The following is a 27669-nucleotide window of genomic DNA, read 5'->3' as shown; positions in this document are numbered from 1 at the left end:
GTGGCCGAGGACTTGAGGTTGTGGAGGGCGGAAGATGCAGTGGCGAAGAAGATCCATGTTTGGCTAGATTTAAACGGACAAATTCTGTTTGGTTACAAAGATTGCAAAAGTATTGGAAAAATTTTTGTTTAAGAGTGTTTTAAAATAGTTGGTCCACATCAGTTGGTGAATAAAATGAGTATTGACTAGTCAGTATCAAGTATTATTCTATTATTATTATCCGACCACTTTATGTGATCACATTTTAGTTGACCGCACGATGTGAGCATAACTAACTACCTAGCCAGCTACGTACGTACTACTCCAACTTCTTCATCATCTATAGTTATTGATTAATCCGTTAGAATTTAATTAGAACGTCGATCATCCAATCCAAGGAGAAATCAATTTAGAGTCGAAAGAAAGATCGATCGAGATGGTGATGGTGAAGCATTTCAACCACTGCCATGAGTTATGCCCATTTCAAGTGCAAGAAGAAGATGATGAAATTATCATTTGCTCAGGATGTGACCTGGAGTTGATGATGAACTCGGGTACTTCAGCTTACAAATGCAGCAAGTCCAAGTGCGAGTTTTACCTCCACGACTTGTGCTTCGAGCTTCCCCGACAAATAAAGCACAAGTCTCACCCCCAACACCCTCTCATTCTCATCTCCACCCCTCCCTAAGAATATGGCGAGTTCAAATGCGATGCCTGCGGTGGATTCGGCTCTAATTGTTTCGCCTCCCACTGCATCCACTGCAAATACGATCTTCATCTTCAGTCCGCTGCGTTGCCCGAAATTCTGAGCCTTCAGCATCATCATCATCATGAGCACACCCTCACTCTCCTATTTTCTTCATTGCCCCCGAATCACGAAAATGATCAAGACAAACAAAACATTTGCGAGTCCCAGAGGGCTGCTGGGTCTACTGCTGCAAAGATTGCGACTATACTAGTCATCTCGAGTGTTCCAATGATGACGATCGTTCTATGTCATCTTGAATATTCAGTTTTATTTTCCGCATGCAATTGACGTCATCGATCACTTACAGTATTATTACTTTGGCGTGTGATTTTCTTCCCTTAATTATCATAATAATCTCTGAATTGTTTTGGCTCTTGTATTGTTGCATCTGATTACGTATTTTGAAATGCGAAAAATGGTAACTGTTGTTACTGTGTGAAGTCGCCTTTGAAAAATTGATGCCAGCCCTGTGACCTGCATCAATTTCCTCTCGAGTATTAGGTTTCTTTTTTGCGAATTCAATCAACGTCGTCCCTATTCTTTTGCTCCGCACAACAAATTCATCCTCAACGTCCATTTTTTGTCGAAATAGCTGAAAGCTTTCAGATTACTCTCTGACTAAAGATTCAACTCCATCGCCATTACCTTCTAAAACCCTTAACCTAAAGCTCTAAATATTTTATCAAATGATTTCTTTTTCTATTACAAATAAACATTGTCAAGCTTCAAACCTTAATAATATACATTTACCTGTGTTTTTCAATTACATATATTCTAATGTTTCCAAGAAAACAAATTTATAAAGAGAGTCATCTATTTGAGCAAGCAATGGTGCTATTTACATTGAGAGATAAATAAGGCCATCCCTTGGGAATCAGGATCGACTATTCATTATTGTTGGAGGAGTGAGGGCCCTTCCTTTGTCCTCCAAGAATACGCGAGATCTGTAAACCTCTACTGAATGCTTGGTTGAAAAGCATTCGCGTCTGGAATTCGGAAACAAACGGAAACCAAGCCAAGAATGCAACCGGGGTAAAAAGAAGCAACCCCATGATTATTTCATAACCACGAGCAAGTGTTTCAACTGATCCCCAAAACCCTGCTCGTTTAATTACCGGCTTACAAGCTTGCGCAATCTGTAAAAACAAAACCACAAAATATGGAATTATTTAAAGAAAACAGGAAAGAATAAATTTGCAAAAGAGTAGACAGAAACTGATAAAAACAATTTACTGACCAAAAGCAATCCCCAACCAGTTGGCATGAAGGCAAGAATGCACACTACGACATCCCGAAGCGTCATATGAGGGAGCACTATTAAGGTAACGAATATAGCTAAAAATGTAATAAATATAAATCCCTTAACCAGTCGAAACAAAAGCTGATAATCTGCACTTAATCGTCGCCTTCCAGCAGACACAGCCTGAAAATAAAATCCAAGAGGCAAACATATTTACTTTTCGTTATCAGTCTGCCCAAACAAAACAGTTGGTAAAACCCAAGCATATTTTTCCTTGCATGCAAATATGCACATTTTAACATAACGTACACCACTATATTGACTCATAATCCCTGTATAAGCATTTGGCTTCTACGAACAGTACGTTAACACCAAGAATCTTTATTTAAATAAGCGGTTGTCTAAATTTTTCATGCATAAAAATCTCTAAAGTACGTGCACTGGTAGGCAGAAGAAATAATTTTCCAGCAAAACTTCATGCTCCAATCCACGAACTCTGTTAAAAAAAGTTCTGTTGTTTAATGCTGTATTTGAAAGTACAAAAAAAAGTCAGCTGAACTTTTTCTCTGAAAGTACACAGAAGCAAACATGTGAACCATTTTTCTGTTGGTATTGACAGAAATATTTCCTTAACTTCTCAAAAGACAGATTTTGAATTTTCAAACCCAAAGCAAATGCAAAAAGCCTCAGTTTCTTCTCAGTGCAATAAAGAAGAAAGCTTCTCTATATGGTAAGTTCTACCCCTAAAACAACTCATGACTGACATCATATAATGCTGCAATAAATATAAATCTATAAACAAGGAAATACAGCTTCGCTTCGAGATATATGTTAGGAGTCCAGAAATTTTACTACACACCTTCATCAGACACAAAATCAAAATGATAACAAGCCACGAAACACCATATACCTGCATGTGCAGTGAAAAGTAAATTAATACACCCGTATTATGAATAAAACAGTTATTGGGAATGCATATATAAAGGTCAAGAAATGATATACCAGGAAACTTTTGTTGTTTGTGATGTTAAGGTGATAAACAAGCCCATACTGGTAAATGAAAAAGCGCAATGCTAATAATATCTCAGCAACGATACCACGCACCCCAGAGTAAAGAAGATGCTCATGTTCTTTTTCCCACCAGGATTCCCAACTTTTTTCAGGTGATACACCGATCCCTCCATGATTGTTTATCCACTTTTTCCAATCTGTCCAGTCATCGACGATCTTTTGCCACTCAAACCCAGATGGATTGAAGAGGAAAGGAGCAAAAAGCCATGTTCCAACCATGAACCATATCTGTATTGTAATGAGGATATATACAACTCCACTTTTATATGAACGACCAAATAGGTGGTACACAACAAGCAGAATCAGTAACTCAATGCCCTTGACAAAGTGACTTCTAGAGTAGAGTCTATAGTTATCAGCAAATTTGGCATGGAACACTACAAAGCTACGACCCGTTCCTCTGTATTCTGCACCTCCATGAAGCAAAGTCTTTCCATAATAGTGGGTCTTTGTACCAAGAGAAAATGTGAAAAACACCGGGGCCAATTGTAATTGCATCAATACAAAATCGCTAAGTGCAGTGCGGAACCCCTTTTCCAAACCAATTTCCATAACCATAGGCAAGGCCATCAAAAATCCAATTTGCACAACAGACTGAGAAGCAAGAGCTACTTGAAGAGGCTTATTGTTTCGAATGCCTCGCTGAGTGCTCAGCCCTTTTTCAAGTCCGCTGACAACAAGATAAAGGCGACCGTAGAGAAACACATAGACCGTAAGCACAGTCAACTGTCAAACCAGAAATAAAACATTTGAGATAACGGGAAAGGGAGATTACATTATTAATTGAAGAAAGAGGTAGACATGTACGTACTAAAGTGCTGAAATAGAAACCAATTGTGGTGACATAGCAGGATAACATTCTAAAGAAATCAAATCGATGTCCAAGCCTATAGATGTCACGACTCAGTGTCTGTTCGCCATTCCCATTAGCTATTTTTGCCTCAAAAATTGAGATCTGGTTGAGGCCAACATCTCGTCCCTTACCTACTTGTATATATTCATGATGAGTGACACTACCTTCGCGTAATGTAGAATTGAAACCTGCAGATAGCAAATATGTTAAATTGGTTTACTGTCATTCTTGGGGGCGGGGGAGTCTTGAACAAAGCAATAAGAATGCCTGCAAATATGTCCTCGCTTAAGTTGATGACTTGGGAAGCTTTGCTGACACCTCCTCTAGTCAGATGAAACAGTCGATCAAATACATCTGGGTGACCATAGTGGAATCGAACTCTGAACGAGCAACAACAATTATGGAGTCAGCAGACTTCAACTAGACAAGAAAACATATGGTAGCTGAAAAGGTGTGAATTGTGTTTCTGGAAAAACTTCAAGAAAAGCACAACAAAAATAAACAATATCTAACATCATACACTTGCGTAGTTCACAAAATCAATCTCTATATCAATTTTTTGCGTACACTTAATTCCAACTAATATTTTACCTCAAAAAAATTTAAAAAATCCAACTAATATTGGGTTATGAGTTTAATAGAAAACATGAATTAGTAATTGATCATTACTAAACATAAGTTTCTCCATGTTTCCTTTATGTTTTAATAACTTGGTTGTTCAAGCAAGGTAACTAGTAATGTTACAAGTGAACTTTGGTTTACACATTCAGTAATGTGGCCCAGTTTTGTGTGTGTGTGTGTGTGTGGTGGGGAGGGGTTAGCAGGCCAACTCCTAAGCTGCCCAAGGCTTCTTAGCTTTCCGATGTGCCTTCACATCCTCACACGCCCCCTCATGTGTGGAGAAATTTCTAGCCTAACACATCAAATTTAATTAGGTGAGATGAAGCACATGCGGCAGTTGAGCATCACAAGCGGAAAAAAACTTGGCTTTGATACCAAAAAGGAAGTTGAGGTTCCACCCGAAAACAATTGGCAATGGGTGGAGTATCCCAATTCCTTGTAAGCCCATGCAAGGTTTCTTAACTTTCCGATGTGGGACGTTCTTCACATCCTCACATATTTTAACCTGCTGAGAGTGGACTAAATTCAACAAAAACAATAAAGCAGGAATAATCATGAAAAAAAAATCCATGTTGTACTTTTGACTGAAAATAAATATAACCGTTCTTATTAAACCAAAAAAGTAAACAAATATCGTCCGCGACCTCATACAAATTAACTAATAAGAATTTGAATGCATGTTGGATATGAAAAACATGCAGTCTGCATAAAATCACAGTTGGTATGAGACTTATATCGAACAAACAGGTAGCACATTATGACATCTAAATCTCATTTGGATGCGGAATAAAGTTTACATTTTCAAATAGTATACCAGAAATTTTGAAAACAGAAACTAATCCAAATTCAATACTCTTACCTCAGAGGGTTAGCAAGCAATCTCTGCCCAATAGTTACAAAACAAGTCTCTTGATTTGACATAAACCATGCAAGAGATGAAACACTGCAAAATTAACAGAAGAGATGCTAAGCCACACGCATGCGCACCAAAGATCAAAGAATCTATGGATTTTTAATTATTGTTGCATTGGAAATCCTGCTCCAGAGCCACAACACAGCATATACCTGCCAGTGAAAATATGCTCCCTAAGTCCAAGTATTGTCGGAAATCTAACACCATCATGCTTCACAAGAAATTCTTGCAGTAGGTTCCTCATTTTGAATGCTTCTTCTAAGTAATTATCCTGTTGGATAAATACAACAATGTCGTTAGGTTAGGAGACAGAGTTTCCAAGAAGTCCAAGCAGACAGAGTTCATACCTATACAGCAAACGAGGTCAATGCCTTATTTCAGTGTGACTGTCTATCTCGTATCAAACTTTCTTTCCCGAAAAAAACCTAGTGACTTCACACAACGTTCTAGCTACTATAAACGTGAGGATTGAAACAGGTAAAAGAATCTTGAAACCACTTACAATGTCCAATCCCTGCAATAGAAAAATTCATCCACCTCCCCTTTTTTTTTTTTATTTACGTTGGAGGGTTTTGAACCCTGGACCTATCCTAGTCCTACCGTCACCCTCCCAACCCTCACCGCTGGGTTAACCCTTGTGGCTCTATTTCATCCACATTTTTCATTTCCCCTTCCTCTAGATGACACCAGTAGGCCATCATTTTTACTCTACTTTATGTTAACAAATAGTATATTCGTTCTATCACGCACACAAAAAGGGGAAGAAGTTTTAGCTTGGTTAAACAAGATTAACTCAATTATAGGAAGGTTACTAGGATTGATATAATATTCTAGAAAAGTCTGATTTGATGTAATTTGTACTTTGCATTTTCTAATCCCTTTTACAGCTACCCTCAATATTGGAGAAGTATAGTTTAACCAAACCCTTCTCATTCTCTATTTTCAACACAAAGCATGTACATATGATCTTTTGTGTGTGCGTGTGTGTACCTGGTTCATATCTATGGTTTGCAAGCCTTCCCCACGTGTGAAAATGATGGCGTGGTTTTGATTTTCTGGCTTTCCCCCTCCCAATATTGCAGGTCCAGGAAGCTTTATCCGATAAATATCCTGTAAAAGAAGATTAGGTAATACATTATAAAGCATTGTTCATGTACAGAACATGTATTTGCCATGTTAGAGTTCCCTATGCTGGATTTGCTTAGAACAAAAATTACTAGGAGGAGACCGCCATGAATCTCTTACAGGTCTACGAGGCTCTGCCACAAAGGTCTCAAATTTCTATAGAAAAGTACTGCCACTATCCAATATTAAATATTACTCAAATTATTACCTGGTCCAACCTTTGAACTGGATCAGAAGAATCAACTGACTTAGTTGGAGGAGCCGCCTTTACAAGAGCCGAATAGTAGACCTTCCAAACATTCTTTTTGGATTTATCTTCACTAGTTTTCTCTACCTCATCAATGTAAGCTACTCGAAGAGATGGATAACTGCAAGAGGGAAAATTAAGCGATATAAATCATGACTGCTTCTATAAGTAACAAAACTCTACAAAGACCACCTTGTGCTTTCGTGACAGAAAAGTGTCTTTTAACTTAGAATGTCATCACATTGAAAATTAAAACACAACATTCTCTTTCCTAGCAATTAGGAGGAGCAAAAGTAGGACCTGAGGACGTTAACCATACAGTAACTGCTGAAATTAGGGACCATAGTAACCAACAAATTTTATCAAATAACAGGATACAAATACATTCCTTTTTTCTTTTGTTCTATTAATTATGCGTCCACTAACAATTTTACCCTCAAATAATATTTTTCTTGTAAAATAGTTAGGACCTTCTTTTTAAATTTGTAAACCACTTAAAGCTTTGACCTTGGGTAAAAAGGCCTGGCATAATATAACTACTTCGCACAAAAACTTGATGTTTGCTTAATCTATTAGACTACACTATTAGCAATTCAGTATACATTTCACAGACATAAAAAACTAATTAACTAGATACTAAAGAACATACGTTGCCATAAGTTTCAAAATGTCCTTGGAACGAGCATCTCCAGATCGCTTGTGAATTCCATATTGTTGGCATGACACAACATATGAGAATTTCATATCAACCACTGCCTGACATTGTGCCAAAAGTGACCTTTCTGCTTTTGAGTGTTCCTCAATAGTTGATTCAGCAGCCTTATAGCCTTCCATTAGCTCTAATAATGAGGAAATTTTGAAATCAGCATTTCAAAACTTAACCGTACAAGAGATGGTAATTGGTAATTACAAATTTACAATACAAACTAAACTTGATTACCTTCATCTTTTGCCATATCAAGGAAGGCCTGAAGTTCCAAAGCTTTGCGGTAATACATCATACCCCGTACTATAATTGAAAGAATAGGAGAAGACAACTCAAATCGTATAAATGTAAAATAACACATCAATCAAGTTTCAAAGAGAGGGAGAGAGATCTGCGTTTTTCTTATACCAGTTTTGGTCAATGTTTGGCCTCGATAGGATGCCCATAGACGGAGTTTCTCTTCCAATTCATCGTTTTCTGTGAGTTCTTCTTCATTTTCACACTTGACCCGCTCAAGAAAGTTAGTCCATTCATCTGTAACCAATCATGGATTGATAAATATAAAAGAAGAAATTGAGACAAAAGGCAAAACAATAAACAGAAAACAACTAACCTGGAAAGATCTTCTGCAAGTAGAAAAGGATAGAGACACCATCTTCGTTCTGCCATTCCAGATGTTTTTTGGAGAAAAGAACGTCTTCTGAATAGTATGGTGTCAAAACCCTACGAAGTAATCAAAACCATGTCAGGCAATATGTAGCTACCAAAATAATTTACTCCCCAAAAAGGATAAAGTGATCTGCCATACTATTTTTTTACAACTTATCAATACTAAGAAGTGGTTGAAAGAAAAGATATCTCCCAAACTTATTAGATTATTGCACTTGAAAGATTATATGCAATTGTGTAAGATGAAAATCGATTGAGCGGTGTTTATTCTGATTAGCTAACAGTATTTTATACACATTATATGACGCATATCTTAGAGCATACATGGTCATTGGAGAACTTTAGTGTTACTAAGTCAATTGCAGTTCAATTTGGTAATTTCTATTCTTGTCTGAACAATCACACAATGGTGTAGCGAAGATGCTAAATCTATGAGTTGTCTACGCTTCCGCAAACGGTTTAGTTGTTCGGACTGGTTTAATGCAAAAAGTTATCCACTTCTCATATCCTGTGTCAACACCTGGCTGATAATTACAGCCTCAGCTTGAGAAAATAATAAAGAAAAATTATCCTATGTCCATGACAATAATTGACACTACCGGTCACCTGTGAAAGTAAAAATGAAATAATAATGAAAGAAAGTCTAAATTGAAGAGAACATACGAGAAGGAAAGCATATTTCGAACTTTGGGTGCAGGAGGCATGTCCATAAACAACGAGTTGGAGAAGAAAGAAATGCGCCTTCTTGCTTCCAAGTTGGATGGGACATCCATAGCAGACTCTTTCTCTGTAAGTAATAGATGTAGCCTTCTGATCTGCAGAAGATGATGGACTCAATTAGGAGAGAGAAAAGATATGAAAATAAGAAGAGATGAACAAAAAAACTTCAGACTGAGAAACCAGATAGGAAAGGCCTGCACTAGAAGGGCTCGTCCTATAAACATAAAAAGCATGAATATTCTGGGCCACGACAAGGCGTTTGCAGCTAATCCTACAACTAGCACTGAAATCATAATTTTCTCAAGGAAACATTACCTTTTCTTTCCAAGCTCCTGTTTTTGCAGTCACTGGGACTGGGAACCTCAGTGCACCAAAATATGTATCCCGTTGATCAAGGGGTGTCATTCCCTCATCTTTTCCATGTAATCCATCACTCGACTCTAGCAAGCTGCATGAAAAAGAAATATAAGGGAGGATTGAGGGGAATATCAAAATATTTACATATTCGAGATATTGGGATAGAACTCATTTACTTGGGACTTTCATCCTCCATTATGTCTCTTGTCACAACCTCTAACATGTTGAGCAAGACAATTACAACCTGGTCCTTGTCCTCCTTTTTGTTTTCCATCTGTATTCATCAGAAAGATATGGTTGGGACTAGCTACTACCTAGGTTAATCAACAGATATATGAGAGTTTATTGTCAAAGAAGAATACCAGATATTCAATTAACTTGACAAATTGTTCATGGAGACTTGGAAGAGCACTCATATTGAACTCTGTTGTCAGGTTTCCCTTTTCAATATGATCGTCAACTATGGCGAAGATTTCATTTATATCCCTGGACAAAGGAAACATCAGGAAGATAACACAATCTGGCAGATGAAGCTAAGTTTTCTATTATTTCAGTTCTAATTCAACTAATATTTTACTCACTTCTTTTCACGATCTCCAAGGACCAAAAAGTTAATAATACTTCTAAACGAGAGATAGCATTCGTGAATAGCACAGCGCATATAATTGTCAGTACTCATTCTCTTTTTCAGCTCACGGTCTTTATCTTTGCTGTCTTTTGCCATGTCCAGTGCTATCGGGATCTATAGAATTACTGCAAAGTCAGTACATTTATTGGTCTTGGCAAGACTAGTGGAAAAAATTTCATAATATAGACCTTGCTAGCAAGCAGAAAAGGAGGCCACTGGATTAGGTCTACTAAATCTGGGTCAGCCCCATATGGAACGAGCAACAAGTTCATTTCCCTGCAAAACAAATACAAGTATTCTAACTCCAACTGTTTTATCCAGAGAGTTAAAGAATGCAGTTCCTTACGTGGCACATTATTTACCTATCACTAATCAGATCCTCTTCTCTGAAACTGCTAATTATTTCGTTCCACATCTGTGCAAACTTTGCTGCTTCCTTTTCTTTACTAGATGGGGTCTGAAACAGCCAGAAAAGATACAATGACTCGAATGTTCTTTCAGAGATTAACAGAGAAAGACACCAATTTCTGTATTGAAGATCATATCAATATTGGTGGCTTCTAATGCAGAACAGTGATCAAACCTTATCAAACTTGCGAGAGAAAGTGGCTTTTAGTATTCCCTTCTTTTTAGTCTGCTCATTCCTTTCCACTGGAATCAAAAAACTATTAAAAGCACCTGGCAGTGATTCAAATCGAGACCGCAACATTCCCAGCGTTCGAATCTGAAAGAAAGAGAAACATCTGGTAAGGTTTTTTAAGTCCCAAAAACCTACAATTAGCGCCCCCAAAAAAAGCATGAAGCAGATGACCATATTGTACTTCTTAGTCTAGAGTTTATAGACAAATTCATGCTAAATTCAATTTAGCAAATAAATTATTAAAGAAAAAGAAAGTATTTCATGCTTTTAACCATGTTCCAGAGAAGGACGGAACGCAAGTTTTCTTTTGGAAAAAATAGTTCCATAATCCGAATCATCTACTTTAGACCTATAAACACAGATGCATAGGTTTACGTGGGACTACAACAATTAAAGAGACAGTCTTCAATTGAAAAAGACAAAACTAAAATCTGAAGATTTAATTTATCGCCACGATATAAAAAAGAACAAGAGAAAATAGAACTACAATGTACAAGATATTCTATTGAAAATGCTGGTACTGAAACTAACTGCGGATCATACTCCCTATTTTGCAGAAAGAGAAGTTTTCTTCCTGTCAAATGGCAAGAACCTCACACAATTAATATATCTCCAATTTAAATCCTAAGAAATCATACTGGGAAAAGTTAAAAAGTGTACATAAACCTGGAGTACTTTTAAACAAACCCCCAATGGAGGCATTGAGAGTCCATTGTAGATTCACCATGACTCGAAAGCAAGTCATTCTAACTATCCAGGTTCTTTTTCCATTTCAAATGAAATCCCCCAAAGTGATTGATAAAGATGGTTGGGCTATAGAACACTGGACTTATTGAGCTTCATCAATATGTAATCTACTATAAAGAATAGGATTTATATAAATATAATACTCCACCAACCTCTCCAAGACGGCGAAATGCACCGTATATACCTCCGAATATTGTGGAAAATATGGCATACCAAATTTGAGTATCCATAAAGTAGACCTACAGAGAAAATTAAAATAAATGAACACAACCAAGGGAATGATAGACACTGATGTGAAAATGTGATAAAGAGTAACATACAAGAACAATGGGAGTCCATAGCGAAATCACCACACCAATGTTATTCTTGGCTGAAAAGGTTTAAGTAATGTCGTCATAAACCATCTGTATAATACAAGGAAGTTTATATCACTCGTGCATTTACCTTGAGGGAAGAACTCATGCCATTGGTAGGTCGTTACGTGAGCCCTCATTATATCTTTAGTTGGTTTTACAAGAGGCCTAATCTGTAACGAAGAAAAAGAAATGGTATTATTCAACCAATTTTGCACCAATTTTTCATCAGGGGAAACAAATTTATTAACAGAAAATAAAATAGAAAAACTCAAAAGGAGTCGACCATGAACCCAAAAAAAATGATCGCACGAAAAGACATCTACAAAAGTTTCAACAAAGAAATTATCCTATAGCTGCCTTCCCATCTAGCAAAATAGTGGAAGAAAATGATCCCTGAATTGTGAACAAACGGTTTCCCAAATTGAAGATAGAAACCTCACCCTCTCCCAAAGCTCTTCCACCCCTACCACCCCCCCCCCCCCCCCCCTTTAATTGTTAAAATTCCTCATGTTCCTGTCCATCCAAATCGTCCACAAATAGTCATCCTACATAAACCCCATAAACTCTAGTCTTCTTTCCTCTCTACCCAAAATGGCACCCATTTGATATTATTACCCAACACACTTCAGCATCCCTGAATAAATACCACAAACAAAGAGCTACTGGACAATGAACAAAAAGATGTTCTCATATGCTACACAAACTACGAGAGAGACAACAATTAGGTCTCCTTTTTAGAAGCAACTCACATGTATTAACCCTAGTGTGAGTAGGGATGGGCACGGTACCCATGGATATACTCCATCATCACCATCACCACCCCAATTAACACTACTCATCACCACTCATCATCATTAAGACATTAAAACATAACTAACAACTCATGGCCCATGTAGACCAAATGGGCACCCCAACCCAAATCGCACAATCACTACTTGTGAGCTACTAGCCACCCCAAGATTTTCACCTCAGTAGAGAAAATCGGTTACGATGGTTTGGACATGTGCAACGAAGGCCTACTGACGCTCCGGTTAGAAGATGCGACTACATGACAGAGGTCTAGGGCCGCAGGGGTAGAGGAAGACCTAGGAAGACTTTGGAAGAGAATCTAAGAAAAGACTTAAGAGTACTTGGATCTAACGGAAGACATGACATAGGACCAAGCGCAATGGCATTCTAGGATTCATATAGCCAACCCCACTTAGTGGGAAAAGACTTTGTTGCTGTTGTTGTAGGAACCTTTTGCTTCCTAAATCTCCCTAGCTGGACTAAAGGCTGGTAGACGGAAAGTATCAACTTAAAATCTGAACAAAGACATGCAGGAGGAGTCACCTGAGGATTCCAACCACCAGCACCTCAAATCCTCTGTGCCTGCATACAAACGGACATTTTAAAATGGCAGCCAAGGCTGATAATTGGTCTACCTCAACTTCATTCAAATTTTTTCTGAATCCAAAATCCTAACTTCCCGAAGCAAAAGAAATAAATACAAGCCTGGCACTGACTATACTATGAAACCTGGATAACCTTAAAAGCCAGAGGAAAAGTTGATGAAATTGAGGTTCCACCGGAAAACCAATTGGCAATATGGGAAGTAGCCAAGACCATATAAGCACACAGCAAACCTTGTCCCTCAACAATGTGGGACAACTCTCAACACGCCCCCGCACGTGTGGCGGATTTTCAAGCCTACACGTGGACAACAACTAGGTGACATGGAGCGCGTGTGACTGTTTGGCTTCACACAAGGACAACCCGCTCTGATACCATGATGAAATTGAGGTTCCACCATAAAAACAATTGGCAATATGGGGAGTAGCCCAAGACCATATAAGCACATAGCAAACTTTGTCCCACCAAAGTGGGACAACTCTCAACAAAAGTGACTTCAAAGGCTGTTCTCCCAACAACAATCCTCCCAGAATCCAACACTTTCGTCTTGCCCACCACCAATATGACACTGGTCTTCATCTTTTACCCAAGACTTAAGAAAAGAATATTGAAGCATTTTCAAACAGACTCCTATTATTCAAACGTCATAGACAAAACTCAAATTGGCCAAATGATCACATATAATAAAATCAGCGACGATATGCTAAGTTCATTTCTTATGCGTCTTTCAAGTTCATTGGTATTCTGATATCCAAATAGACTTTAAATCCTTCCTCGAGAAATTGTGGGATAAAAAACATGATGGAAAGGCAAAATTTATGGTGGGAAGTTGAGGCATTGATTTATGGTCAAGGGATGAAGAAAAAGTTACTTTTGTGCCCCCGATTACCTATATAAACAAATAAGTCATTAATTATTGGAAAGAGTCAATGTTATTTCACCAGAGTAAATATTAAACATACACAGACATAAGGTAACATATATCATATACTTCTTTTAGAGGGCAGTGGGGATGCTTGTAAAAGATGAAGATGGACTAAAGAAATATACCTCTACGTAGTAACTGAAGGCTAATTTCGATACAAGCAGGAGAACCCAAAAAAGGGTATACCTATTAAAAAAAAAAAAACAGTCAGTAACAATGAAAGATAAGCCGTTCCCATAGAAAGAACAGACAAATCAAAATCCGTATGCTTACTTGAAAAGAGAAATTGAGCTTTCATGCATTCCCCTTCCAACATAAAGCCGGGTCTGCAAGATATCAAATGATGTTTTATAAGGAGGCAATATGCAGAGGAAAAATAAGAGAACAAAAACTAAATGGCAGGGAAATAAATTATTTGAGGTATCATATCCAGAAGCAAGTGGTTACTGCCTCAGTCCCCACAAAGTGATATATAGAATTTTTCTTATAAGGTCCATCCACATACCTGAGACCACCACATCATGAGCATCACAAGCTTTAAGTTTGACCTTTCAAGAAACCGGCGAATGAATGGGAACATAAACAACAATCCAGAGAGCATGTTTGGAGATAAGTAGATGACAACAGCCAAAATGAACAAAGAATTTGAACTTGGACCATTGCCAAACCAAGTTTTGATGGTCCGTGCAAATCCAGTAGGATCTTTCCAACTAAATGCGTAAGTCACTGGTAAAACAATGACCCACGCTGCAGCTGAAACAGCCTTCAAGACATATCTTAACTTGACAAAGACTGACATGCTTTGCCTAGCTTTCCAGCTCAAAATTAAATCAAGAACAGCTGTAAAGAAAATGAAATGATGAAAAAACCGTTAATAAAAAAATGAAGGTCCTTGAATGAGTCTTATGAAACTCTAAAATCAAGTCTTGTATGGTGTTTTATTTGTTTCTTTTCTTCGTTTTTGTGGTTTTTCCTGCTCTACTTAGTCACATAGTTTTTCCATCTTGGATTTTGCAGGTAAAAGTTATTTTATGTTATTGCTTCAAATTATTTGGATGTATATTGTTTGATAAACTAAACAAAAATAATAAACCAACAATAGCAATGGTAAAGTCACATGATTTTTTATACCTTGTGCAAGCTTCAATATCGCAGCAGTTATGAAGATACTCAGCACTTTCTTAAAGACATCACCCTCAAACATGGAACCTAAGTCACCCGACCCATTCCAAGCAACAATGATCATTGCCTAAAGAAAATTACATCGTTCACATAAGTCCTAAGATTAAACAGACATAAACATAGTTTGGTAACAAAAATAGACATAAACATAGGGGAGAAAGAAGGTGATAGTAGAATAAAAATTACCTGTAAACTCAATATATAAAAGCTCCACATCCTATCAAAACTTCTGAAAATGTGCAAAAATGAGCGTATTTCGACAAAGTTTACTTTGCCAATCCATCGGTCCCCAGTATATGGTTTCTTTCTCTGAAATCATAAATTACAAAAAAAAGAAAAACATTAAAACCGAAGAGTACGATGAGAAAGAAAATAGCTTTAGTAATTTTAAAAGAAGTGTTTTGACCTGGTTAATCTGATTCCTACTTAAACATTTATTAAAAGTGGAAGCTTTTGAGTTTTCCTATAGAGACTAATTTCAAAGTATTCTAATAACAAGGCACTTAGGATTAAATTGCTACAGTTCACAACTGAGTTTTTCCTGGTTACATTAGTGATATACAGAAACCAGGGATGATCGACGAGGAGAGAATGAAAACGAATATTTTGTATCCACAATTACAGCTTACCTCATCTCTATCACCTTGAATATCGTCGATAGGCTGGCAAAAGAAATCAGCATCCGCACGCATAGGCCAGCCTAGCTTAAAACAATCAACTGACCTACAATTTCAAACCAAAATGTTTTAGTAATGTACAGTCTTTCATTGGTCAAAGCAACATAAACAAAGAAAAGAATGTACCAAAAATATTCATTCAAGTCGTCATAATTTCTCCATTGAGAATGCTTTGATTTTCCTCCTTTGCTCCTTTTAGCCTCCTGTAAAGACCAAACAACAAATTTAGCAAGATATGACGCAGATATTCTAGTGAACCAAGTAAAGGTAGCAGAAGCAACACCTTTGCTATTGTATCATATATTGGAGTGACTACTTTCGACAAAAAGGCCTCATCTTCACCACCATAGGCTGGCTTTATGTGCTCACCTGTCAATGGACTAACACTCCCAGCTAGCATTCCATACAATTCAAATGCCATCTGCAAGGGGTAAATAAAACTGCTAAACATAACATAGGCTTTATCCCAATTATTAGGGCTTGGCTCAGGAATAATAATGATTACATGGTAAGAATAATTTAACTTATGCAATATATATCAATAAATTCAATACAGAACATGATATTATCAAACTTCTCCCATAAATTAACTTTGAACCTGAAAATATATTGTTTGAAACTCATTAGTCTATAGAACATATGGTGCCATTTGGTTTGACATATCTATAATACCAAACCAGTGAATCTTATGAAACTGTTTAACAGAAAAACCAAGCAGATAACATAAAATGTAAGAACTCATAGTAACTTACTAGTTTTCCTCTCTAATTACATATATCATGAAAATAGCATAATTCAATGACCTACATACAGATTACATAGCTTCTAGAGGTTTATCACTGTTCCAATTGAAAAGGATGTTATACTTTGTAAGAATACAATGCTACAAGCCTACAAGACGTTGTAAAGTATAAGATTTTTAAATTGCGTTGCACGAATATGTATGTTATAAAGCAAGGTAACAAAGACATCTTAAAGCGTACATGATGATAGATATAGCAAAGGCATTCTGGCATGAATCTCAAATTTGCAGCTTCTCCCCATATAAGAAGATATAAACCCATGTATAGCAATTTTCGTTGCTGTACTTCCTGCTGAATAGTTGGCAGCCTGCCAGTTAAAAACAATGTTTGTATGTTAATAGAATGGAAACAAAATGAAAGAAGCACATCCCAGTATTGCATTGGATTACTATAAGCACCGAGTAAAGAAAGCAATTCTAATGCTGCTTGTAAGAAGACTATCACAATTCCACTTAACATTTACAACAACACATCAGTGTTATACTAAATCACTCTTTTTTCAAATAGGATTCCTCACCAAAGGCTACTTTTCCGATCCAGGTATTTACACCACTTTTTGTAATTTTTGAAAAGCTTCTTCATCACATCCGTTAAAGCGCGATCATCCAACTATACAGAAAAAGATTTGGCATATAGAGTAAGGTAAGAAGGGGATGAAAACTAGTTCAGAAAGTGAAAATATAAGGTAGAACTGAGAAGGATAAAGACCTTGGGTTGTTGATCAGGATTCGGTAATTGCCGTATGTGCACATTAGCAACCAGCAGAATCAAGTGTTCCCTTTGATTTGCCACATTATCTTTCTGCAAATTAATGAGCAGAGCATAGATGCTGATGAAATATGAAAAACTCAGTAATCTATGACACTCAGTTTGATTAGTCAATAGTCACTCACCTGAAAGCCAAACATGGCCTGAAGCCAGTCTAGAATGTCTTCATCTACTTTCTTTTTGTGGGCCTTCGGCCATGGTAGACCCCTGGTGTTACGGAGTGCAGAAACAGTAGCATGAATCTGTCAACAAAAAACAAGAGGCAATGTATCACCTGTAGTCCAATGAATAAAATAAAAAAATTCCACTAAATGAACAGGTTGAAACCTCGGGATATCTCATGATCGCCTGATTTTGACTATCAGGATCAAGAGGAAGAATATTGTAAGGTACATATATCTGCTGTTTTTCTTCAACCTTGGTATGAGCTTCCAAAATCTACATTACAAAAATTACAGATATATTCTTACAACAAAAGAAACAAGTGTAAGTGAACATTAGTATTATGCAAAAGTTACAGGTCGAAAAATTATGTATCACCTCCTCAGCTACTTCAACAGCCTCCGTCTGATTGACAGCCTTCAAAACCTCAAATAAAACAGCAGCAGTTTGGTATGCTTTTGTAAGTTGTGCCCTATATAAGCAAAAAGAAGATTAAGAACCTAAAGTAAAACAAGTAACAACTCTTCAATCAAACAAAAAACAATTCTTTACTCCTAGAGACAGACCGATCTGCTTTATCAGCAGCATTCTGCAAAGCTTGAATGTATTTTTTGTAGTAATCTCTATAAAAACTCTGCATTTCCCGAGCATCACTCTTTGCCCTTCCTGCCAGTGTTGTTTCATTTTCCTGAAAATAAGGAAATGACAAGAGTAATATCTCTGCTCAATTCCAAATAACTATCCTTGGCAAAAACTAGAAAACAGATATTTTCCGAGAAACTAATAACTTCTTTCAGAAGAAAACTACTTATTCCTTAACATGTCCAATGTGGACTTTGAACTTCCAGCCCTCATCTTATGTTTTAAATTCTTTTTTTTTTCCAGTCCTCAACTTATGTTTTAAATTCTGTTTTTTACAATAATCTGTCATTTATGATTTATTCATCATTTCTTCTTCTGTTTTTAACCCTACTTGTTTTTTATGCCCTTGGAAGACCACATCACATGTATGAAAACAAGAACTTGTTGGAAATACCAAGGGAAATTAAAGCTTACCCTTTCTAGACGCTGAAGAAGTGCAGTTTTAAACTGGCGAACACCACGTCCACTAGATGTGGGATCTAGTCTGTGAGCTTTCTCAAAGGCATAGAACCGACCTAATTCCAACATAGACGTTAGTATGGATTGGTTTCCTAAACATATAATAAAGTACATAAAAAATCCATTGGGTTTATCAAAACATCGTCATATCAAGAAAATTTATGGGGGAAATAGCAAAAACAGAGTGAGAGTTCACCTGTTAGAAAAACAAGAGATGTGTATATATTTGTGTCAATTTAGACTATTAATTAGGTGGAACGTGATTTAAATGTGTAGTTAAAATTGACACTTTGGCAACACAAAACATAATATGACAGATATCCAGCAAGAGAACATTACCCTAAACACACACACACACACACACACAGAATCAATTTCTCTAGCAGGATACAGCATTGCGGCGTGTGAAACAACATTTAAACCACTTGAGTATCACACAGTGCTGGATCCTGTTTTGAAAGTTTTTCATCAATAAATAATAAGATATGTATATAGTATAACCTCGAGCACTGTAAGCAATAAGTTAAAGAAAAAAGAGGCGTTTAATGAACAAGTCAACAGTCCATGTAACTGAGGTATGCCCCCCACCCCCCAAAATGGGTGGCATACCTGGGGTTTGCCTGGGTTAGGGATTCCTCATCAATCAAAAACAAGGTGGTACATGTATTAACCAAATTCATCGTGTATTCCTTTCACGGTGGACAAAACCTAACATTTGAATCGTGTGTAATTATCGACAGTTACTATGGGAATATAGTCCACACTACAACATATCCAACTGGTTTCATGAGCTCTGATTGATCAGAATTAATGATACCTAAGCCAAAACAAGCACGATTGTTAAGACGGATAATAGAATACAAGCGTCCAACTTGAGAAAAAAAAAAGGTGCAACTCACATAGATAGGCAACTCTTGGATTCCTGGACTCAACTTCGTTTGCAACACGGAGAATAGGAGCAATGTCAACGAGGGAAGAAGGCACCACCTCACTATCCAGCATGGGCTCTCCAAAACTCCCAGCAGTCTGGGTGCGCAGAATCCGCCTCTGCGGCTGCCCTTCAAACCCTCCTCTTCGATATGCCATCTCTAGACTTTAAGCCCTGAAGACCAATCAAACTAACTTGTGTACCTGACCCTGACTACATGTTGATATCAATGACACAAGCATATATCAGGAGCAGAGGAAAGGCCCATAATTTCCTAATCGCATAACGATCGGTATGACTGAACTGAAATCCCAACTGGGATGCCAAGTAAATATGGGTTCAGGCAAGCAGAGAACAATTTCAAAAATTGCAATCCATGGAAACCATGAAGTTGAGTCTAAATGTAATTGAACAGTTTAACTCTCTGTTTTCTGTAAAGTTTCCAACTTTCCATAAAAAACTCCAAACCCTGAACAAAAAATGAAACATGTAATCCAAGTCGTGTTTTTACTCTTTAGCAGCAGCAAAACAAAAGGAAATCGAAATACAAAAGATAACAAAAGGAAACGAACCACCTTGCCCTTGCCTTTGCAGGGAAAAAAGAAAGCTTACTAGACCAAAACAAGAAAACGATATGTATGTGCGTGTATGTTGCGAAATCAAAGATTTGATTTGATTTGATTTACCTTTGTTCTTTGTTCCAATTTCTACTTCTACTTGGATGCAACTGAGATTGTATGGGGAGCCACAGAAGCAAAAGATCATATGATATGATGAGAGGGTCCTGAGGGAGGAGGAAGTGGGTAACTTCTGGGAAGTTTCAGGAGGAAGAGGACCATAGCGAACAAGAAGGACGAAGAAAGAAGAAAGAAGAAAGAAAAGCGCTTTTTTTTTTAAAGCAAGTATACACTTTACCAGTTCCTGGAGATCCGTTCAAGTCTCCAAAAAACAATAAAATTAAGGGAAACACATGGCACCCTTGACAGAGAGACTGAGAGACGGAGAGACAGAGACTCTTCTCTGATTAGTGGCCTATGTAAGCGCTAGCTACCAATAATCAATCATACAGGGGCGGCAAAGATAAGGCAGAAATGCATGTCCAAAATATCTCTCCACTCCAAGTCAAGGCTGGCAGAATCACGTACCCAAAATATCTCTCTCCTCTCCAAGTCAAGGATGGGTCCCACGTATCACTAGTCAAGGGTGCCACGTCATTACTTTAGTTTCTCTCTGTCTTCTCTCTCCTCTCTCTGCGATCTGATGTGCCGGATACTATTGGCGGGTTGGGTGGAAAATCTGGGGAACTGAACAATCTGACATGGAAAGTCCAATTAAGTTTTCCTAGGGTAGGTGGGTCACGTGTATGCACTACGTATGAACTATGCATTGCAACTTTGCATGCACTTGCGATACGTGTGACTGACTTGCGGTGCAATTGCATACATGCCCCGAAAGCACCCATGGTCCAAAATGCCGATATTATCGGTTTTGAGGAGTACCGATTTTTTTTTTCAATATCCAACTAGTTTTCGGGATAATATCGCGATATTATCGAATTTATCGATAATATCGGACCCTGACCGAACGGAGAAGAACGTCGGAGCTGTAGAAGCTCCGGCCGACTGTAAAACAGGACCCTAGACTCCGATCTAGGTATGAAAATGAAAAAGAAGACGAGATGAACATTTTTATATATGAAATTTGCCGTGAAATCATCGCAGGTGTTCAGAAATTGAGTCGACACGCACGGCCTCGCCGGAGTTCGCTGAGTTGCAGAGATGAGAAGGAGAGGGAGAAAGACGATGCTGATGATGATGGGTGTGCATGTGTGTATGTGGGTCTTGGACCATCGGCGCAGAGAGAAAGGAGAGAGACGACGGCGGCGGCGACGAGGGAGAAGCAGAAGCCGATCTGCCGATGTGGGTCTATGTGCGTGTGTGTGGGAGTGGGAGAAGGATGCTGATGATGATGGGTGTGCATGTGTGTATGTGGGTCTTGGACCATCGGCGCAGAGAGAAAGGAGAGAGACGACGGCGGCGGCGACGAGGGAGAAGCAGAAGCCGATCTGCCGATGTGGGTCTCTGTGCGTGTGTGTGGGAGTGGGAGAAGGATCGAGAGACCTTGGGTCTCTGTGCGTGAGTGTGTGGGGGGGGGAGAAGGATCGAGAGACGTACGTGGGTGGGATTGGGAGATCTGTGTTTGTTGTTGGTTGTGTGGCCCGTAGGAGAACGGAGAAGGGGGAGAAGGGACTCAGAGAAGAGAAGAGAGAAGGTTCGAGAGAGTCTGAGAGACCGTATGCGTGTGAGAGGTGAGTGTGCGTGGGTTGTGTGCGTGTGTGGTGTCATGTCGGTGTGTGTGTGGTGTCGTGTGAGGTGACTGTGGACCTGTGTATATAGACATATAAATATTATATAATACATTCGTAACCTGTAAAGCTGTAACACCAATAATATTCTTACTTTTTGGTTTTAGATTCTAGCAATACTTGCAAAAAATTTATGTGGCCCTTTGATGTGGTTGGGTCATCTCATCTGAGATGCCTGACTGATTTCACAATATGTCCATAACTTTTTGCAGTTTCAGACCATGGACATCAAATAATACTGCTTTTATAATGAAACCGTGTCCGTGTTCGTGAGTGCGTGAGTCCGTTATATTCTTTCACATGCAGAACAGTGTGTCATTGTCTATTATATTCTTTCACGCGGCACGCCTTATCAGAGGTGGAGTATCACTATCAGAGGCATTCAGCATTTTCGTTTCTTCTTCTTCCCTTACCATTTTCAAAGCTATTCCAGATCCATTCCAAAGCTTGAACACAAACGGTTCCATATTTAAGGTAAGTTTACAAACTTAAATTTATATTATTGTAATTTATACAACAACAAATAAATTTGTATGGACTCGTATGTTAATTTTTTTAAGTAATTAATACTTGCATGTTAATTTTTGTAAGTAATTAAGTAATGTTAACAATTACATGTTAATTTTTTTAAGTAATTAAGTAATGTTGTATAATTATTCCCTAGGATAATTTTAATATGTTTAATGTTATTTATTATTTTATTAATATTAGGTTTTATTATCAAATTGGATTATTATTCATTAATAATAGGTTTTTTATTATCAAATTGAATTATTATTCATTAATATTAGGTTTTATTATCAAATTTGATTATTCTTCATTAAATTGGATTATTATCAAATTGGATTATTATTCATCACCATGTTTTATATTAGGATTATTTTTTTATCAAATTGGATTATTATTCATTAATATTAGGTTTTTTTTAATTATCAAATTGGATTATTATTCATTAATATTAGGTTTTATTATCAAATTGGATTATTCTTCATTAAATTGGATTATTATCAAATTGGATTATTATTCATCACCATGTTTTATATTAGGATTATTTTTTTATCAAATTGGATTATTATTCATTAATATTAGGTTTTTTTAAATTATCAAATTGGATTATTATTCATTAATATTAGGTTTTATTATCAAATTTGATTATTCTTCATTAAATTGGATTATTCATTAAATTGGATTATTATCAAATTGGATTATTATTCATCACCATGTTTTATATTAGGATTATTTTTTATCAAATTGGATTATTATTCATTAATATTAGGTTTTTTTTTAATTATCAAATTGGATTATTATTCATTAATATTAGGTTTTATTATCAAATTTGATTATTCTTCATTAAATTGGATTATTCATTAAATTGGATTATTATCAAATTGGATTATTATTCATCACCATGTTTTATATTAGGATTTTTTTTTTATCAAATTGGATTATTATTCATTAATATTAGGTTTTTTTTAATTATCAAATTGGATTATTATTCATTAATATTGGGTTTTATTATCAAATTGGATTATTCTTCATTAAATTGGATTATTATCAAATTGGATTATTATTCATCACCATGTTTTATATTAGGATTATTTTTTTATCAAATTGGATTATTATTCATTAATATTAGGTTTTTTTTAATTATCAAATTGGATTATTATTCATTAATATTAGGTTTTATTATCAAATTGGATTATTCTTCATTAAATTGGATTATTATCAAATTGGATTATTATTCATCACCATGTTTTATATTAGGATTATTTTTTTATCAAATTGGATTATTATTCATTAATATTAGGTTTTTTTTTAAATTATCAAATTGGATTATTATTCATTAATATTAGGTTTTATTATCAAATTTGATTATTCTTCGTTAAATTGGATTATTCATTAAATTGGATTATTATCAAATTGGATTATTATTCATCACCATGTTTTATATTAGGATTATTTTTTTATCAAATTGGATTATTATTCATTAATATTAGGTTTTTTTTAATTATCAAATTGGATTATTATTCATTAATATTAGGTTTTATTATCAAATTTGATTATTCTTCATTAAATTGGATTATTCATTAAATTGGATTATTATCAAATTGGATTATTATTCATCACCATGTTTTATATTAGGATTATTTTTTTTATCAAATTGGATTATTATTCATTAATATTAGGTTTTTTAATTATCAAATTGGATTATTATTCATTAATATTGGGTTTTATTATCAAATTGGATTATTCTTCATTAAATTGGATTATTATCAAATTGGATTATTCATTAAATTGGATTATTCATTTTCATTACTTCGTATTTAATTCTTCTATAGAATAACTTTATTATTTAGGTTCTCTTATTTTATCAAAAAATAATTGTCTAATTTTCATGAAAAATAAATATAGGTACATTTAAGATGTCAAGTGGAGTTACTAAACGTGATCCAGCTTGGGAACATGGAGACCCAATAGACGGAAACAAACATGGCACAATTTGCAAATATTGCGGTCGGGTAATGAAGAGTGGCGGAGTGACACGACTTAAGTACCATCTTAGTGGATTAGATTCAGCAAAAAATGTCCAACGATGCGATAATGTCCCCCCAGAAGTGAAGGCATTCATCAGCACATTATTAAAAAATAAAAAACAGCAGAAGGAAAAGATAACACATGGAATGGAAAATATTCGAGTTGGGCTACGAGGAGAAGTCATTGGCTAAGCGGTTGACAGTGATGATGATGACGATGAGGACGAATGTGATGATGACATGGGACCTGAAGAACGACGCAGTTTGAAACAAGCATTACGTGCCTCTAAACAGTCAGCATGGGAAAGAGAACACCTTCATAAAATTCCTAATAGAGCACAAGGTTCCGGGACAAGTGGTGGTGCACAACTGAGACGGGAAGACAGTCTTAGAGAATCACAACCAACACCACCAATAGCCCCAAGTTTATATAAGTCATCCAAAGCACGTAAAAAGAGTGTTTGGAGTTATTTCACTGGAGGTAATGTGAAGGAGGGAATTGGGCGTCTAATTAGCAAGTTCTTTATCTATGAAAATGTCCCTGCTGAGAAAGCATCATCACATCATTTCAAAAATATGGTAGTGGGATGTCAACAGGCCGGTGTTGGAGTACAACCTCCCACTCCCTATGAGATAAGAAACAAATATTTGGATATGGAGTATAAAGACATTGGCGAGTATGTTAACAAGTTGAGGTCAAAGTGGGAAACTAATGGTTGCACAATCATGTGTGACGGATGGACTGGGCCGACCAGATTGTCTATCATAAACTTCATGGTATACTCCAAGGGAAAGACAATTTTTTTGAAGTCTGTTGATGCTTCAGACCATATAAAGAACTACAAGTATATTTACAAATTATTGAGGGATGTAATCATGGAGGTGGGAGAGCATAATGTTGTCCAAGTCGTGACCGACAACGGTTCTGCATTTGTCAAAGCTAGAAAAAAGTTAATGAAGCATCATAATGTGTTTTGGAAATCATGTGCAGCACATTGTATTGATCTCATGTTTGAGGCAATGGGGAAGAGAGAGAATGTTGCTACTGTGGTCAAAAGAGCTAGAACGATCACAAATTATATTTACAATCACGGTTGGTTGTTGGCAAAGATGCGTGAATTTTGCAAAGGAGAAATCATTCGTCCAGCTACCACTCGATTCGCCACCAACTATATTGCATTAGACAGCCTACTGAAGAAGAAAGCAGGGTTGAAGCAACTATTCACTATTGACGATTGGGCCAACCACAATTTCAGCCGCTCAAATACAGGTCGTATGGTGGAAAGTATAGTGCTTGATCATGCTTTCTGGACTCAATCAGAACATGTGTGCCAACTGTTTGAACCTTTTTACAAAGTTTTACGGATCGTTGACACAGAAGTGTATCCTACTATGGGGGCAGTATATGAGTTGATGCGTGTAGTGAAGGATGAATTGGAAAGAAAACATGGTGCAAGGTGGGTCATAAAGATAATTGAAGATCGATGGTATAAAACATTATACCACGATTTGCATGCAGCAGGTATAAATTATGTCATAATTTGCAATTCATTTTTTTAGTTGCATAAGTTTTATTTCTCTTATTAGAGTATGTGTTTCTTTGAACAACATATTATTTGAATCCTCGATACCAATACAGACCCGATGTTGGAGATGATGGTACCCTTATACGTGCTGTACATAATGTATACTCTAAATTAGACCCTGCATCACCAGCAGTTGGCCAATTTAGAAATGAGGTACACAATTACTTAAATTATAATAATTACTTAAATTATAATATTAATAATTACTTTGTTGGATTAAACTAACACGATTTATTGAATTCAGCTAACATGGTTTAAAGATGCAAGAAGAACTTTTGGAGAACCAACATCAATTGCTGCTCGAACAACAATGTCTCCTAGTGAGTGTAAACATATTTCACTATAAGTTTATAATAGAATTTGTTCGAGTTATTAGGCTTATCAACATTGTTTTTCATTGTAGCTGAATGGTGGATCATGTATGGGACCGATGCACCAACTGTGAGAAAGTTAGCAATCAAAGTATTATCACAAACAGCTTCCTCATCTGCTTGTGAAAGAAATTGGAGCACATTTGCACTGATACACACAAAGCAAAGAAATAGGTTGGCGCATAGTAGGTTGGAAAAATTAGTTTATTGCTACTACAACATGAAGCTTCAAATTCGAGATAAGGAAGCAGAAATAGATCATGTCGACCGTGGTGACCCACTAGATGTGTTTGATATTGTTGGTGAAGATGATGATACGGAGGGTAACCAACTTTTTCAATGGATTAGACCTCTTCATTTAGATGATGATGAAGGCAACCTAGCTCCCAGAGTTGCTGAAGAAGCACGTAATGAAGGGATAAATGTAGAAAGAGTATTAGAGAAGGAGGTGGGATCTAGCAGCGCTGACTCTTTGGAAGAACTTTTGCGCCCAAGACCAAGAAACACTGGAATTCCACCTTTTTCCAATCCTACACAACCACAACATCGTGCTGATACTAATGATAGCTCTAGTTCAAGATCAGGAGACTCACCTACCACCGGAGGTGGGAATGATGAAGGACATAGTGGAGCTGGAGGTAGTGGTGGTGGATATGGAAACTATTATGGACCACCACCTCCCGGATATATGAGCCCCTTCACTGGTGAGGCAAACTTCACGCATGCAACACAGGATGATGACCATGTCAGTAGGCGGGCAGGACCAGGAATTGGTGCCATAGGGAAGGACTATACTCGCAGAGAAAGAGGCAAGGGGATTTTGTCAAGTCAAGAAGATGACTCGTTATCTAGAACTTCAGACTCTGTTGGATTGGGAAGTAGTAACTATGGTTATACTCATAACCAACCATTTCCTTACCCTTCATATCCCTACCCTTCATATCCCATTCTTGTTGGGATGGAATCGAGCGACTCATGGAAACAATCCCAGACTCAATCTTCAAATGATTTTTCTTATGGACAACCTCAACCAATCTCGGATCCATATGGGTGGCATGTTAACAATTACATGCAAAACTATTTTGGGGATTTATCATTTGATAACTACTCTTCACAATACACTCATTCTACACATAGAGATGATGAAGATAGTGAAAAATTTGAACCTCATAGGAACTCTATGTGGTACTAAAGTGTAAAATATTGTACTAATTCATTATATATAAATGATTATGGTGTGTTTAGACTTCTTTCA

At 36.7% G+C, this 27669-nt stretch overlaps 3 protein-coding genes across 3 annotated transcripts; 2 read left to right on the top strand and 1 right to left on the bottom strand.

Annotated features, from left to right (window-relative positions):
* Window positions 1–1404: 1404 nt before the first annotated feature.
* LOC126628076 (callose synthase 2-like) lies at window positions 1405–20601 on the bottom strand. The gene is made up of 43 exons (XM_050297658.1): window positions 20245–20601; window positions 19530–19771; window positions 18586–18686; window positions 18096–18217; window positions 17908–18001; window positions 17695–17805; window positions 17493–17609; window positions 17308–17400; window positions 17117–17208; window positions 16780–16906; window positions 16080–16217; window positions 15923–15999; window positions 15749–15842; window positions 15306–15428; window positions 15069–15186; window positions 14443–14777; window positions 14211–14263; window positions 14063–14123; window positions 11709–11790; window positions 11585–11634; window positions 11417–11503; window positions 10461–10601; window positions 10240–10334; window positions 10066–10153; window positions 9831–9991; window positions 9612–9735; window positions 9426–9523; window positions 9208–9340; window positions 8836–8987; window positions 8117–8226; window positions 7912–8037; window positions 7738–7806; window positions 7447–7636; window positions 6759–6918; window positions 6416–6535; window positions 5578–5696; window positions 5372–5455; window positions 4159–4271; window positions 3850–4079; window positions 2970–3764; window positions 2827–2877; window positions 1965–2150; window positions 1405–1863 (listed from the first exon to the last, which is right to left on the bottom strand). Exons 2-43 carry the CDS (start codon window positions 19714–19716, stop codon window positions 1612–1614), a joined length of 5859 nt encoding a protein of 1952 aa, XP_050153615.1. The 5' UTR covers window positions 19717–19771; window positions 20245–20601; the 3' UTR covers window positions 1405–1611.
* Window positions 20602–24493: 3892 nt separating this feature from the next.
* LOC126628098 (uncharacterized) lies at window positions 24494–26181 on the top strand. Its single transcript, XM_050297680.1, has 2 exons — window positions 24494–25979; window positions 26097–26181. The coding sequence occupies exons 1-2, from the start codon at window positions 24698–24700 to the stop codon at window positions 26156–26158; spliced, it is 1344 nt and encodes a 447-aa protein (XP_050153637.1). The 5' UTR covers window positions 24494–24697; the 3' UTR covers window positions 26159–26181.
* Window positions 26182–26195: 14 nt separating this feature from the next.
* Window positions 26196–27669, top strand: LOC126628099 (uncharacterized). The gene is made up of 2 exons (XM_050297681.1): window positions 26196–26363; window positions 26447–27669. The coding sequence occupies exons 1-2, from the start codon at window positions 26354–26356 to the stop codon at window positions 27604–27606; spliced, it is 1170 nt and encodes a 389-aa protein (XP_050153638.1). The 5' UTR covers window positions 26196–26353; the 3' UTR covers window positions 27607–27669.

This window comes from Malus sylvestris, chromosome 7 (genome assembly GCF_916048215.2).
Source record: "Malus sylvestris chromosome 7, drMalSylv7.2, whole genome shotgun sequence".
In the NCBI taxonomy this organism is placed as follows: Eukaryota; Viridiplantae; Streptophyta; class Magnoliopsida; order Rosales; family Rosaceae; genus Malus; species Malus sylvestris.
This window is presented reverse-complemented; position numbering and strand designations above follow the sequence as displayed.

Excerpts from the sequence above, each read along its gene's own strand:
- LOC126628076 (XM_050297658.1), bottom strand. The coding sequence starts at position 19,716 with ATGGCATATCGAAGAGGAGGGTTTGAAGGGCAGCCGCAGAGGCGGATT. Across the intron at positions 11,635-11,708 it reads GCATGAGTTCTTCCCTCAAG|CCAAGAATAACATTGGTGTG; the intron begins GTAAATGCACGA and ends AAACCTTTTCAG. Across the intron at positions 9,524-9,611 it reads TCAAGTTAATTGAATATCTG|ATGGAAAACAAAAAGGAGGA; the intron begins GTATTCTTCTTT and ends TGATGAATACAG.
- LOC126628098 (XM_050297680.1), top strand. The coding sequence starts at position 24,698 with ATGGGACCTGAAGAACGACGCAGTTTGAAACAAGCATTACGTGCCTCT. Across the intron at positions 25,980-26,096 it reads CCACGATTTGCATGCAGCAG|ACCCGATGTTGGAGATGATG; the intron begins GTATAAATTATG and ends ATACCAATACAG.